At 38.2% G+C, this 15,139-nt stretch overlaps 1 protein-coding gene across 3 annotated transcripts; it reads left to right on the top strand.

The window, feature by feature from the left end:
• The first annotated feature begins 8,352 nt into the window (after positions 1-8,352).
• LOC100010425 (resistin-like beta) lies at positions 8,353-14,892 on the top strand. 3 transcript variants are annotated; one of them, XM_007493639.3, is made up of 4 exons: positions 8,353-8,599; positions 13,774-13,919; positions 14,185-14,256; positions 14,688-14,892. In XM_007493639.3, exons 2-4 carry the CDS (start codon positions 13,793-13,795, stop codon positions 14,816-14,818), a joined length of 330 nt encoding a protein of 109 aa, XP_007493701.2. In that variant the 5' UTR covers positions 8,353-8,599; positions 13,774-13,792; the 3' UTR covers positions 14,819-14,892. The 3 variants fall into 3 exon arrangements, with proteins under 3 accessions (XP_007493701.2, XP_056649430.1, XP_001363505.4); XM_056793452.1 differs by lacking the exon at positions 8,353-8,599 and adding an exon at positions 9,368-9,390; XM_001363468.5 differs by lacking the exon at positions 8,353-8,599 and adding an exon at positions 13,519-13,605.
• The last annotated feature ends 247 nt before the right edge of the window (positions 14,893-15,139 follow it).

Here is a 15,139-nt window from a genome sequence, read left to right as displayed (position 1 = left end):
GCCCCCTCCTTCGATATTCTTGACCTTTTGTTTTTCCAAATGAATTTTATTTTTTCTAGTTCAATAAAATCATTTTTGATCATATAATTGGGATGGCATTGAATATGTAGGATTGTGATTTTAATTATAATGCCTATGACCAGCCACAAACAATTAATATTTCTCCAATTATTTAAATCTGACTTTATATAATTCATATAGTTCATATAGTTTCTGGGATACTAAGATATTTTATTCCATCTATACTTAGTTTAAATGGATTATCCCTTATTATTTCTTTCTGCAGGGCATTGGTGATACATAGAAATGATGATGACTTATTTATGTGGATTTATTTTATAACCTGCTACTTTGTTAAAATTATTGATAGTTTCAACTAATTTTCAGTTGAAACCTTAGGATTTAAAAAAGATATGTGTCATCATATTGTCTGTGAAATACATAATTTTATCATCTCTTTGTCCGTTCTGATTCCTTTAATTTCTTTTTCTTCTCTTATTGCTAGCATTTCTAATACAATATTAAATGATTTGGTGATAATGGGTAGCCACGATATTAAAGAGGCAACTGGGGTTCAGTGGTTAAGAGCATCAGGCCCAGAGTCAGGAAAACCTGAGTTCAAATCTAGCCTCAGATACTTACTAGCTGTAGGTAAGCTGGAAAGTAAGAATTTTAAAATAATAATAATAACAGTGTAAAAAAAAACCCAAACTTCGGAAAGACTTAAGAACTCCAATCAATAGAGTAACCAACCATGATTCCAAAGGGCTAGTGTTGAAGCATGCTACCCATCTCCCACAGGAAGGCGACAGACTCAAGATGTAGAAGTGGGCATACCATTTTGGACCCAGCCAATGTATGAAAATAAATGCTTGTCAATTGAAACAAAATAAAATCAAACTATTTTAAAGGGTGCCTTCTGCTGAGCACTGGGCTGTGAAAAAAGGGAATCTCTGATCTCCCAAAACACACTCAGAAATTCACTGCATCTGAATCTTGAAGAGGGAACACCAGTTTACAACAAAGGAAGTGTGCAAATGCAAACCAAGACCATTATGAATACAGGAGCTCTTTAATTCTCCTTAGCTCTGTAAACTTGTTATAATTTACTATATATAACATGCCCCAAAGGAACTGCAAGCTTGCTCTGACTCTTCCAGGATAATTAAGACCATCAGATCACGATCACTAGCATTACTGAGTGATTGAATAAAATATTGGGGCAGCTAAGTGACATAATAGAAAGAGTGTTGGGTCTCAAGACAGGAAGACTTATCTTCATGAGTTCAAAACTGGCCTCAGATACTTACTGTATTACTCTGGACAAGTCACTTCATCCTGTTTTCCTCAGTTTCTTCATCTTTAAAGGAATCTGGAAAAGGAAATGGAGAGCCATTCCAATATCTTGGCAAACAAAAAAAATCACTAAGAAGCAGACAAACCTGAAAATAACTGAACAAAGTAATATATAGGTTTTTATTTAATCATTGCCATTGGCGATTAAAGAGAAGCAGCTAGCTGGAACCCCAGGGCTGCCTGGGCCACTTGGTCTTGCATTGTTTCATTTATATGATGATGTTGCCACCTCTACCTTTCTCAGCCAAGATCATTCAACACTCTGGCTGTTTGTTATGTCAATATGAGATTATATCATCCCTGTCCCTCATAAAAACCCAGAGAAATTTGAGCAAAAAGGGCCTTAGAAATTCACTAATCCATTTTTACAGATGACGAAACCAGGGCCCACAAAGAAGAAGCAATTTGACCAAGGTAATTGTCCTATCTCACCTGACCTAGGTTAAGTGTCCAGCCAGAGATGAAACTGGTTAGAAAAGAATTGTGGATATCTTCCATGGCCATATTGAGTCTAGAAGTCATTTATGGCAATAATCATTGTCCATAAAACAAGTTCGTGGATCATTTAAACAGGCGAGTAAATAAAGTTGGTACACAGAGTATTCGATCATAAAAACGGGTAGGCAAACATATTGGTGTAAAGAACTAAAGGGAAATTTGAACTACTCTATCTACACTACCCACTATAAAAATTAAAATTATATCTCAAATAATAAAAATATTATAGTTTAGGAGGTTTATTAAATGATCATTAGAAATCAAGGAATAAAGAGGATACAAAATAAAAACCACGTGCCCATAGCTGGTTAGCCATTTTCAAAATCCCCACTCACCACCATCACTGCTGATTGCTGTATCATGCCCAAAGAGAAGACATGGGAGGAGTTACCTCCAGTTAAATACCAATAATGTGATCCCACCAATGTGGAGACGCAGGAGAGATTATAGGGAATTTGGGGAAATACTAAGGACTTCTGGGGAATGAAGTCAAAGGTTCAAAATCTCCATTTATACACCACTACATATATAGTTTAAGACAGGGATCAAAGGACTGGTCATATTTCCCCACTGACGGGTCACACAACTCCCCATTGCCTAGCTCTTACAACTCTTCTGCCTTGGAACCAATATACAGCATTGATTCTAAGGGGAAAGGTAAAGGCTCAAAAATATTGTAATGTTTATTGAACCAAAGCTTTGCTAACAGTTATTATTTGGATATAAAAAAGCCTTACTTTGACATTCAAGGTCCTCTACAATTGGTCTCCAATATAGCATTGTAGTCTTAACCCATAAAACAATGTAATTCAGTGGATGAAAAGCTGATTTGGAAGTCAGTGTAAGAATGTAGCTAAGGAATAAAATAAATTTCAGGGATTAGCTTTAAAAGGAAAAGAGGTGAATTTGGCTATAAGCCCTGTGAGGACATTCTGAGGAGAGAAGGACTGTGGGAGTTTGTACTGGCATTAACAGTCACTCTCTCCCCTGTTTTTGACTGAGCTGGAAGAAGGTTTCATTCTGGCAAATTTTCCCTTGGTAGTCCTAATCTCATGGAAAGATTAGTGATACCTTGGTTTGAGAATCTGCCTTGGAGTGGAATGTTTTTCCTGAGGTACAGAGAGCATCTGCCTGTAATCCATCTGCCAAAAATCCACTTGGCCATGGTAATCCTAAAAGGCTTGTCACCTGGGACTTTGGATTATCTAGTGAAGCCAACCCCAGGCTTTAGGTAAGGGCTCAAATACACCTGTGAGTCCTTTCCTCTTCCTCTTTTTGTTCATTCATATTAAGTAGGTTAGTTTATAGTAATATGGCTTTTGGGTCTTAGATAATAGCAGGGAGATATAAAAAGGGAGATATAAAAAAAAAAGATGAACCCCATGGGGAGGGGGGTGTAGATTGAGGGGAGGAGCTATAGCTGGATAGATGTAGAACTGTATTTATCTATTTCCCTAACCTTAATAAATTTGTTTTTAATAATTTTCAAGGGTTGTGCTTTACTGGCCCTGGAGATGTTCCTAGGTGGATTTTATCATCTCCCATCCATCTAGGAAGGATTTTTATATCAGTCAAAAAGATCTAGATTTAAAACCGGCTTCTGATACATACTGGCTATGTCACCTCGAATAAATTGTTTACTTTCTGAATGCTCTAGGAAGAACTTTAAGAATACAAGTTGTAGAGAAGGCGCCAATCAATACTGGTGTAAGAGGTGTCCTCATCTGGAAATTCCCTATGCCAATAAAATCATGCATATTTGCAAATAAGAAATATATTGAGGGAGCAATAAATTATTTAGATGGATCATAGAGTATACTAAAGGGAGTTTTTATGGGATAGGAAGAGGGACTGGCCCTGTGATTTTATTGGCAAAAGGCAATGTGTACTGATAGCTGTGCAATCCTTCCATCTTAGCCATGCCCAGCATCTTCTTGCCTTCAGGGATCTGTTCAATTTATGGTTGGACTGAATATATTTAATTAGTCACCAGGGATTTAATTATTAAATCCAAAAAATGAATCACTAAAGTCAGAATGGAATTTATGGTAGTTTATTTTACAGTAGAGGGAAGATATTAAGGAAGAAAAAAGGAGAAGAAAAGGAGAGAGAGAGAGAGAGAGAGAGAGAGAGAGAGAGAGAGAGAGAGAGAGAGAGAGAGAGAGAGAGAGAGAGAGAGAGAGAAGTGAGATCTGGCTTCCTCTGAGCCAGGTAGCAATTCAAAGGCCCCAGTCAAGGGAAAGGAGTCTCAGGATGATGAGTCTTTCCAGAGGCTGATGCCTCCAGAAAGGCCAAGGAAAGGAAGTCAGCCTTTACACTCACTACATGTCAGTTCAATCAACAGATTCTTTATCAGCCTCAACTCCAGTAGAACTGCTTCTTACAGGAGGTTCCACTCCAAGTGTCTCTTCAGTCGAAGTGTCCCTTCACTCCAAGTGTCTCTCTTCACTCCAAGTATCTCTATGTGACTGTGTTTCCACTTTTAAAGACCTTTTTCTCTTGTGTCACTTCCCCTAAATTTTTACATCTACCAATCACTGCCAATGCTCCTCTCCAGGACTGCCCACTCTTTCACACATGGGTCACAGACCACCCACTCAATGTATGAAATGGGTGTTCATACCTTTTTATGGTTAAAATCCAAAATGGGTAGATCTCCATACTCAACTTTAAGTACTGTGCTTACATTTTGGAGGATTAAAATCTAAAAATAGACAGGGGATTACAATTTAATCTTCACAATCAAGGAAGAGCTAAGTACCTTCATTGTTACAATCAGGGGAGAGCCAAATCCAATCTTCACAGATATCAATCCAATGACAGTGCCCCCTACTTGGAATGCACTATGCTACAGGTATAACTGGTATGCCTCTTTATATACCACATGTTCACTTGCTACCCAGTCTATAAGATCTACTTTAAATACATCCTCTTCTATCAGAAATGATCTTTTACCAAAATTCTCATAGCACTTTGTTTGAGCCTTTGTGTTACATATTATATTTATTTATGTCCATGAACAAGCTTTGGGAGGGACATAGAATCATAGATTCAGAGCTGAAAGGGATTTCCAAGGTCATCTTAATCCACCATTTTCATTTACATATGAAGCAAGTGAGACCCAAAAAGAGATATATCATAACCATTTTTATATCTCTGGTTGTTGTTACAACTTCTTTCATGACAGAAGCTTAATAAGTAATTGCCGAGTTTTTATGTTTATTTTTTTATCTATCAGTTTTTAGACAAAATACTGTGCATAGAATAGGCACTGAATAAATATCTGTCATATTGAAATAAATTCATTAGAAACAAGTTCATATTGAGATTAGTTACCAAAGGCCACTCTGTATAACAGAAGGTCCTATTTTCATCAATTGCTCCACTGGTATCCTAGCCTGCATTTCTCACTTTAAATCACATTTTATGCTTTCCTTTAGCTTCTTTGCTCTTTGCTCATCCCTGCCCAAGATTTCTGCCTCCTTGCTCCTTATCAGGACAGGATGTTTTGTAGGGCAGCCACTTGGACCATGTTTTGAGACATATGCTTAAGAGTCTTCAAGAGCTTAATTAAGGAGGACTCTAATTTACCAGATTTAACCTCCCTTGAGGTGATGATAATTGCTTCTCTGGCTCTGACTAGAATATAAATTTATGTCTATTTTGTGATGAATGACCACTCCTTGAATACATCCTGATTTTTCAAAGAATTCTCCTCAAAAATTTCAAAGTAAGAAACATTGCTGATTTACATACATGTGTGTGATGCATAAAGTGAATTTTGTAAATCATTGTCATCCTCTCCCAATACCCCTCCAAAATGACCTCTAGACCTATTTAAAAGTCCCTGTGATATGGGGGCAGCTGGGTAGCTCAGTAGATTGAGAGTTAGGCCTAGAGACAGGAGGTCCTAGGTTCAAATATGGCCTCAGACACTTCCCAGCTGTGTGACCCTGGGCAAGTCACTTGACCCCCATTGCCTAGCCCTTACCACTCTTCTGCCTTGGAACCAATACACAGTATTTGACTCTAAGACGAAAGGTAAGAGTTTAAAAAAAAAAGAGGTTAAAAAAAAGTCCCTGAGATAAAGGACCTATTTCAGTGAATGGAAAGGACATAAAAACATCAGTACATCTGATGCAAAACAGATATGAATGACATGATAGAGTTTCACATAGAATCCAGGATCTTATTCATCAAAAAGATATTACTTTGCCAGATTCCTTGCTGTTGTAGTGGAGGGGAATACTGAGAGATGGAGACTGAATACATATTACCCCAAGAAGATTTGAATTTTCCATGTTGTATTATATAGGGTAAAACAATCTTAGCTTTTGGATTCAAGTTAGGTCTTTTTCCTAAGGGAGTATGCACCAAATAGCTTTTTGAACTTTCAATTAGTACAAGTGGGGATTTGTCCATGTCTGTGAGATTGTCTACATTGTATGTAGTTTTTTAAAGATACATCTGCAAAAGTAACCCTAGTCTGTGCATCACATAATTGCTTTGGTGCAGCGAATTGAAATTTTGTTTCTTTATTTTTGTCATCCACTTGTGATTTTGTTGATGTAAATTTCTATAAATTTCTCTTCTCTCTTGTTCAATCCCTGAACCCAATCTGCACTCAAAGAAATTTTCCAGATATGTTTTGATTTGTTCTTTACTCTTCTCTTGACTGATTACTATACTCCTTTTGTATGAATCTCTAATATCTTGTCTCATCTCTGCTACCATGTTTGATCTGTTTATCTTGTCTCATCTCTGCTACCATGTTTGATCTGTTTTTCTATCTTCTTAACTGTCTCTGCTTTTCAATTATATTTTGGTTTGATTCTTCATTGGAAACTCTCACAAACCCTATAAATTCATTTTTAGGCACCACCCATTTAATTTCTTCTCCCTTTTTGTCACTAGATTTCAATCCTGTTAGTCCCTTATTATGCCTTACACTCATTCATTCCTTTCTCTCATGCCCATTCTTTGCCTCAATTATTTTAAGGTCTTGGCTTCATGCTGAATATTTTCCCTTAGTTACTACATCTGGGTATCTCAGCTTAGCTCCAGATTGTATAGCCGATTGCATACTCTTAAGGTCTGGAGTTTCAGAGTTCCTTAGGGTACAATGATCAAAGCATCTGTTGGTATTGGATCTATAATAAGTTCTTCCTTGATTTCTGGTATTTTTGTTGTTTTGCTCATACTTTTTCTTTAGGTAACAATCTTATACTAAGTGGCCTACTCTGTGATAAAAGAAGCACTTCCTTGTCTCTTTTTGACCTCTCTGTTGTTGATAGGAGGGTCTAGAGTATGTCCTAATAGTTTGTAAATTTTTAATTTCTTCAATCTCTTTTTGCTTCAAAGATTCCTCAGTGTGGTATAATTTCTGCTTTAATTTCTGTTTTTCCTGTTCTTGTTCCTTTTGGTTATCAAATAGTCATGTTGCAGTGTCCCTCCACTCAGTTATTGATATGGTGACACATTTTGGGAAAAAATTCCTGAAAATTTTCTTTAAATGTGTATTGCAGCCCCTTAGAAATTGCCTTCTTATATGTGCCACAGATTCCTGAGAATCTTGATTTAATCCCATGATAGACTCAATGGTCTCAGATAGTCTATCAATAAAGGTGGCTGGATGTTCATCTTTCTCCTGGGTCATTCTACCAAATTTGCTCCAAGAATTAGGCTTGGAACAAAACGATTTAATAGCCTGCAGAAGGTCTTCTCTGCACTTTCTGAGATAGGCTAAGCTTGATGGACTAAAAATCAAAAATCCTCTCTCTCATCTGCTTTTGGCCAACTTGTCAGGGAATCATAGTCTTTTCTATGAATTGCTGGTGTTCATGAGGGCTAAAAACTTCAGACAGAATAAGATCTGTAACTTCAAAATCAAGCTTGAAAAATTTAAAGGCCCATTTCAGCTCTTTGAGACATGTGTAGGGCTCACATAGAAATTTTAGAAATCTACATTTCAGTGAGTCTAAGTCCTGTGTAGAAAATGACTTATGGACTCTAGAATGAAGAACACTAGCCCTGTCCATTATCTTAGCTATGTCTCTCAATGGTAGAATTTTCTGAGCTTCTGTAACTTTATCTGTTATTTTTGTCCATTTCATTTATCTCATTCTTAACTTTGTTGCTTTGTTATCTTTATGAATATTCCCTGTATTCTCATCCATTTTTGCCTTTTTCCTCAGACTTCCTTATTTCTGTCCTTTTTCCCTGTGTGCCAGATAGTCAGAGCACATTTTTTAGACCATTTGTTTGAATTTATTGTCAAGAACTAGGATTTGGGCAGCCTTCCTAGGTGTAACTAGTCTTAGGACATTCCTGAGGTAATAGAGAGTCTAAATCATCACCATTATGATCACATAGATTTGTGTGATCACTTGCCACATGATGGTGTGTTGGAGAAAGGCATCATCATAACAAATGAGGTAGAGCTGGCTATAAAACTCAACGTGTCCATCATAACTACTGTCACTGTGATATAAATAATGTTGTAGATCCAATATACTGCTATTATTGCTAGTACAGATGCCCAGAACATTATCTGTAGCATTAGTCTGGGGTAGGTTCAGGCTGTTTCTGGGTGCCAAATTGTAGTGGAGGGGAATACTGAGAGATGGGAACTTAATAGATGTTACCCCAGGAAGCAGGCTGAGGAAATGGGGACTTGATTCCAAGGCACACTTTCCTTTTTGTTCTCCCTGCTAGACAGCCTAATGAAGTCCTTGCCTACCAGATGGTGAGTCAGCCTCTCCCTCAATCTTCCTTTTGAATATTTAAATTCTCCCTCCTACTACAAAATTAAAGACAGCTTCTTATAGTAAAAGATCTAATTTATTCTCTTTTGGGAAAGAATGAATAGGGAAATTAACAGGAGAAAGGGAAAGGGATTTTCCTAAACTATAAATCCCCTATCTCTCATAGAAGGCTTCAGTTCAAAGTCCTTTCTATTCAGTTGAGCTCTTCAATGGGCAAGACTCTTTCAATTCATCCAGGTCAAAGAGAATAACAGCCAAGCACCTCTTCAGCCTTCCTCTTTCAGAGAGGTAGGCCAGAGAGAAGGGGTCAAGTGATGTAGGAAATAGACCACACCAAGAAATCCAAAAGTCATCTTGGACTAACTGCCCCTCCTTTCCAACCTTCTACAGAATCTCTCCCTTCCCCCACTGGGGTCTGTAATGTTCCATCATCTTTCTCTTGAGCTCTTCTGCTTTTGCATTTCATCTCTTCTGTCTGTGCCCATTTCTCTCAATCACACTGTGGATAATGATAAAATCGTCAGACTAGAGATATATCACACATTGTCATTCCCCATTAGCCCTGGGACTTAAAAACTATAGAAAAATTTTACTTTTCAAAAATTATGAATAATGAATTGAAAAATTAACTGTAATGAGTCGATTTTCCAGCTTAACACAAAAGTACAAAACTATACCAAGTAACAGATATCTTGAATATTAGAATCTACCACATAGAAATTGACTCCATATGACAATAAGAAATAGTAAAAACAAGTCAAAGAATGAAAAAGTAAGTATAAAAAAATAAAAAATAAGTGACCTAGAAAATAGATTGAGAAGTAATCATTTAAGATTCAGTGTGTAATATTAAACCCTGTTACAGACAAAAGAGTGGTTGCCATAAGCTGTGACCACAAAAATATGGGTTCAAGACTTTGAATTGCCAAAAGCATAAAGATGATTTTTAGTGTCTTGATTTAAATCAAAAATGAGTGGTCGCCATGGAAAAAATTCCCAAATGTGAAATACCCAAGTCAGCTGGGTTTTATGGAGATTCTAATTAATACAAATCAAGTAATTAAAGAAAGGGAGAGAGACAGAGTAAGAGGAAATAATAGGAAGGCTTGGGCCTAGGCCAATGGCCTAGGCCTTTCTTTTAAGAGAGAAAACTAAGTCAGTCTTTAATCACACACCACAAGATCTTTCCAAGCAAAACTCCAGTGTTCAGAGAGACCCTCCAATTCAGCTTTCAGAGCTCAACTAAGTTCAGCCACCAAGAGACTCCAGTTCAGCTTCCTAAGTTGCACTAAGTCCAGAGGCCTCTGACTTCCTTTTAAAGAGAATTTTCTCCTATGTCACCTCCCCTAAATTTTCACATCTACCAATCACAGTAGATGTTTTCCAAAGGACTGACCATTCTTAATTCACATCTTGTTATCACCTTCTCTGGGTAGACTAAAACTTCTGAGTAATTAACACCTCTTTGCTAAGGTTGTCCCTTGTAAGTTGCTTGACCTTTTAGTGATTAATTTAACCTTTATAGGTACTTAGCACCCTTTTGTATTAGATCTAAAAATAGACCTAGCTTAAGGGCTTGGCCTTATGGGTTGGGGACTTTTTTCATTGTTCAGTAAAGAGTTTTACAACTTTATCTTCCCCTTAAGGTATGCCTAAATATGGGTAGAGTAAGGTTAAGTTCTCAATACATTCCTGACCAAGTACCTGCATTGTTTAAAATGGGGAATAGCTTAATCAAATCTTCTGAAGTAGAGTCTGAGAAATTTTAAGATTCACAACCCTCACCTACCAAAGCAGAATAATCCTTTGGAAGTGAGTGGGATGAGAAGAATGAGAACAAACCTTAAATTAAATAGAAGACTCCAAAGAATTCCTGATGAAAAGATTGTTATGGAGTAGAAATTTTGAAACACAAACATGGGAATAAAGAGAAACACAAAAATAGTCAATATAAGCGAACAATTGGGAAAATTTTACAAGGATGAAATGTTTGCATTTTAATTCAGAGATTGATCATCTTATAACTATGATGTCAGTAAGGGTCACAAAAGGTGTCAAGATAGAAGACTGGAAGTTATTTTTCTTATGTTTTGATTATCTTCAAAGGAAAGGGAAAATAAAAACAAACAAAAGGATTAACTAGAGTTGAAAAAGGAAGGAATGGGGGAGCATATTTATTTCTTAAATGCAAATACAAGAAAGGAGGAAAAGGTGTGGGGAGCAGGCATCACTTGAATCTCTTAATTCACTTTGAATTAATGTAGTGCAGAATAAGATGAGTTAGGGAAATAATACTATAATAACAACATTATACAAACAAGAAATTTTGAAAGGCTTACAAATTTGTATTGATCAACCATAACTCCGGAGGACTGATAATTTAGAATGCTACCTGCTTCTTTTTTCCCCCCAGTTAGCCAAGGCTTTGTTGGTATAACATGGTTAGAATGTTTACCCATACAAAATCCAAGTTCTCCCTCAGGTATATATGCCATCAATGGGGAGAATGAACAAATCTAGAGTACAACACATGCAGAACACATGTGGAAGAGCAACTTGTATCTCCAATACCTCAGGCTCATTGATTTCTTCTCATGGCATTCTTGAGCTCTTCCTCAGTGGAAACAGTATGTGTCTTGGATTAGTCAAACTTTTGGGTTCCTTGGGCCTGTCCCTCATTGTACATAACATCATTAGTGGATGTATTTAGTGTATTTCCCACAAGGACATAGCATTTGTGTCAGGTGGCACATGAGGTTCCACCACTGTCATGGTGGAACTATCTTTAGCCTCAAGTTCATTTGAGATCCTAGCCTTTGGGACTGCCATGTACACTAATGTAGTATGCATGTGACTTCTAATCCAGATATATTATGAACAGCAAGCCAATCAACTGCTAAAATTATTGGAAAAATTAACTAGATTGTGGTAAGAGCAGGAATCTTTAACCTAGGACCAGCAAGAGCTTCCCCAGATTGGCTACCCACTTCTTAACAGTGTTGATGGGCTAGATACACAGTGAGACATGCATCTGGATATGGCCAATGGAAATGTGTTTGCTTGACAATGCATGCACATTTGTTGCCAATATTTCCAGGGCCACTTGGAAGCCAAAATCAACCTTGAAAGCAAAGGCAGGACCCCTGAGACATTCAGCTAAACATTTGATTCTTCTTAGCAAAAGGTTTATCAATCTGACCAAGAATGGTATCCAAGATTCAGTGGTCATCAACCAAAGGCTTCAATCATCTCACCTTACGCTAATTTCCACCCCCAAGCAATCTAATCTGCCAAATATAAATGGTAAAAAAGTAATTTATAAACCTTTAACACAGAAGGATAAGGAGGAGGCATGACAGTGATGAAGATAAGGATGGAAAATATCATGTCACTAGCATAGAAAACTCCCAGATCAAGCAATTCCCTTTACTAAGTCCATCCCTTCTGTGTAAGGTACAGTCTTAAAATGTTGGGATGGCTTAGTGGATAGAGTCAGACCTAGAGATGGGAAGTCTCGGGTTCAAATTTGTCTCAGATACTTCCTAGCTATGTTACCCTGGCCAAGTCATTTAACCCCAGTTGCCTAGCCCTTACCTCTTTTCTGCCTTGGAAACAATATTTAGTATTGGTTCTATGACAAAAGGTAAATTTTTTTTTAATATTGCCTAGAACACCAACAAGTTAAGCCATTTTTTGAGGGTCACACAGCTAAAATGTTTAGAGGTGGGGTTTAAACCCACAGTTCCTTATCCACTAAACTACTCTAACTCTACCAAGAGATCATATGCTAACACCATGATTCTTCTTCACCTCTTTATTATGAAGTATTTGTTGTAATCACTTTAGGATTCCTGGATTATAAATATCCTACAAAGCTGGCTAAGTGCCTTTAATAAGCTATAAATGTTATCAGGCTAGTTGTGAAGTGCTATTTCAAAGGTTATTATAATTCATCTCTTTTAATTTCTCTCCTTTATTTGTAAAGTTGTAAGAGTGTTTTAATGCCAACCAGAAATTATTGCTAGTTTATTACCTGCTCTATCAAAACAAATTGGGTTAAGTAAATATTTGAGGCCTTTCAAGGTCAAAATAATAGGATTCAAACCCTTCCCCTTTCCTATGATGACTGTGAAATTTTAGAAGGAATCATTCATAAAACATACTCTGCAAAATCAATGTCCTTCTGAAGTAATAAAGAAGGATGAGAACATTATTTGGGGTACATGCTGTTAATCTACTTTATACAATTTTAATGTATACATTTTAATACATTATTATATTATGTAGCTAATTTTTTAAGAGCCTCAAGAGAACTGGACCTGTGGCGAGGATGACAGCATCAGGGTGAGCCTTGGTGAATTTCATTAGTTAATATCTCTAGGTATAGGCAAGGATAAGGGAGAGAGTTTCTCTGGTCACCAGGCATCTCAAAATGTGTCAACTTGCTCCAAGCCCTGAAAATGGGAAACCTGGAGTCTAGTAAACAAATTCAGGGATGCTTTGAGTCTGGACGTGGAAGGAAACCAGTTCATATACCAAGGTTACCGAAGAAAGGATTAGAAGCTTTTGCTTTCTCTAATCCTGAGTACTTGTAAGGGTGGCCTTTCCCAGAACCAGACACTCCCTGGATGTTTGCCCTGGGTTCTTGCTCCAAAGTGGCTTATCGCAGCTAGTTAAATATTACTTTGAAATGAAGACTTATTGAAGGGGAGGAAAGTGGGGGTGTTACTCCTCTGGCTTTGAAATAACACTCTGAACACTCCCTGAATGTTTACCTTATATTCTTGCCCCTCAGTGACTCATTACAGTTGCTTTTGGTTCCTTTGAAAGTAGAGTAGGTCAACAGGGAAGAAATGGGAATGTTATCTACTTGGCCATAAGGTGATCTGTTTCATTGTGTATTTAGTTGAGCCAGGGTGGACTGAACAACAAATTCCATGACCCATATAAACCTCCTGCCCATCAGACTCTACCCAGCTTTGCCCAGGTGAGTGAGAGGATTCTCCAAGCTTTCTCCATTCACCTTCATCGAGGACTGGCATTCTGGAATTAAGAGCACCTATTTATTCTTCACTTTTGCAGTCCCTGCTATCTTCTGAGGGAAACAAGGAGGCACCTTCTTCACTTTCATCAGCTTTTGTCTTTCTCCCTGCAGAACACAGCCTTCTAACAAGATGAAACCTGCCTTCTTTCTCCTGCTCATCCTCATCCCCCTTCTAGCACTGATGTCCCCTGGCCATGCTGACTGCGCCTTAGACTCCATTGTGGACAAGAAAATAAAGGAATCTCTTACCTCATTAGGTAATGGACTTTGCAGGAATCAGAGTATGGAAGCCCAAACTCTTGATCTTAGATCCCAATCCCATCCCCAAACCTAATCTCAAACCCAAATCTTACTCCTTCAGTCCAAGATGACCTTCCTGTTGGTCCTAGGGTACAATGTAAAACCCCGAGGGTCCCTGGGGCCAAGATCCAGTGTCCAGTGTGGGGAAACAAGAGAATGAATGAGACTTGTAGAGGGAGGTTAAGCAAGGAACATCCTAACCTCTCTTTGCCTGCCTTTCAGAGCTTGGATTTCAGGCTCGCCTCACTTGTACAAGTGTGAAGTCCAGAGGCACACTGGCCACTTGCCCAGCAGGTAAGTGACTAGAGTAAAGATACTCTTTTTTCATCCTCACTTCCTGAGAGCCTTCCTCTGCTCCAATTGTTCTAATGCACTGGGATTTGGGATTGATTTATTCCTCCTCACCAAATACCTTTGCTGGCTATCTCCATTTTGTCTTGGAGGTTGATGCTGGGGATGTTTGCTCTACACTTGCCCTCTCACTCTCCTGTTTGTCCTCTCTTATATCTCTTTATAATTCTTCTCTTTTCTCAAACCCCCTCTCCTGGCTTCTTCAGCTTCTCTGGTCCCTTCTTTCTACCTGGCTCCCCACTCCATTCCTTCACCCACTGGTGCAGTTTGGCTATCAATGAGGGAGAAGGGTAGCAGGGACCTATGCCAGGTGGAGAGAGAGCTCTCCCTTCTCCTGGACTCTAGGAGCTCACAGTGTTTCTGTCTCCTTTTAGGGTTTATAGTCACTGGCTGTGCCTGTGGTTATGGCTGTGGCTCCTGGGATGTTCGAGGGGACAACGTATGCCATTGTCAGTGCTTGGGCATGGACTGGACCAGTGCTCGTTGCTGCCAATTTTCCAAATGAGAGGAAAGTGGGAACATGGCCAGGCTTGACCTTGATTTGCTGACCTTGAATAAAATCATGATCCCACAATTCAACCCTGATATTGTCTTCATTACTGACCACATGACCCCAAACTCTCCTTAGAGCCAAGCATGTCTGCTTCCTCAGTTTAGAATTATAGTCTCTGTTCTTCAGTCTGTCTCTCTCTTGTTAGTCATCTCTTCTCCCTTTTGGATGATCACTATTTATTCCCCTGAGTGAACCTACCTGGAGCAAGATCTTTGCTGGGCAAAGGGAATAAAGTAATTCAGGCTAGGACACAGGAATCCAAAGTCTCTCATT

The sequence above is a fragment of the Monodelphis domestica genome, chromosome 4 (genome assembly GCF_027887165.1).
Source record: "Monodelphis domestica isolate mMonDom1 chromosome 4, mMonDom1.pri, whole genome shotgun sequence".
Taxonomy (NCBI): domain Eukaryota; kingdom Metazoa; phylum Chordata; class Mammalia; order Didelphimorphia; family Didelphidae; genus Monodelphis; species Monodelphis domestica.
Note: the sequence above shows the minus strand (reverse complement) of the source record. Positions and strands in the feature narration are given on the sequence as shown.

What these genes read in the sequence shown, in the direction of transcription:
- LOC100010425 (XM_001363468.5), top strand. Translation starts at nt 13,556, where the DNA reads ATGACCCATATAAACCTCCTGCCCATCAGACTCTACCCAGCTTTGCCC. An exon ending in CTCTACCCAGCTTTGCCCAG is followed by an intron (nt 13,606 to 13,773) that starts GTGAGTGAGAGG and finishes TTCTCCCTGCAG; the next exon opens with AACACAGCCTTCTAACAAGA. An exon ending in ACTGGCCACTTGCCCAGCAG is followed by an intron (nt 14,257 to 14,687) that starts GTAAGTGACTAG and finishes GTCTCCTTTTAG; the next exon opens with GGTTTATAGTCACTGGCTGT.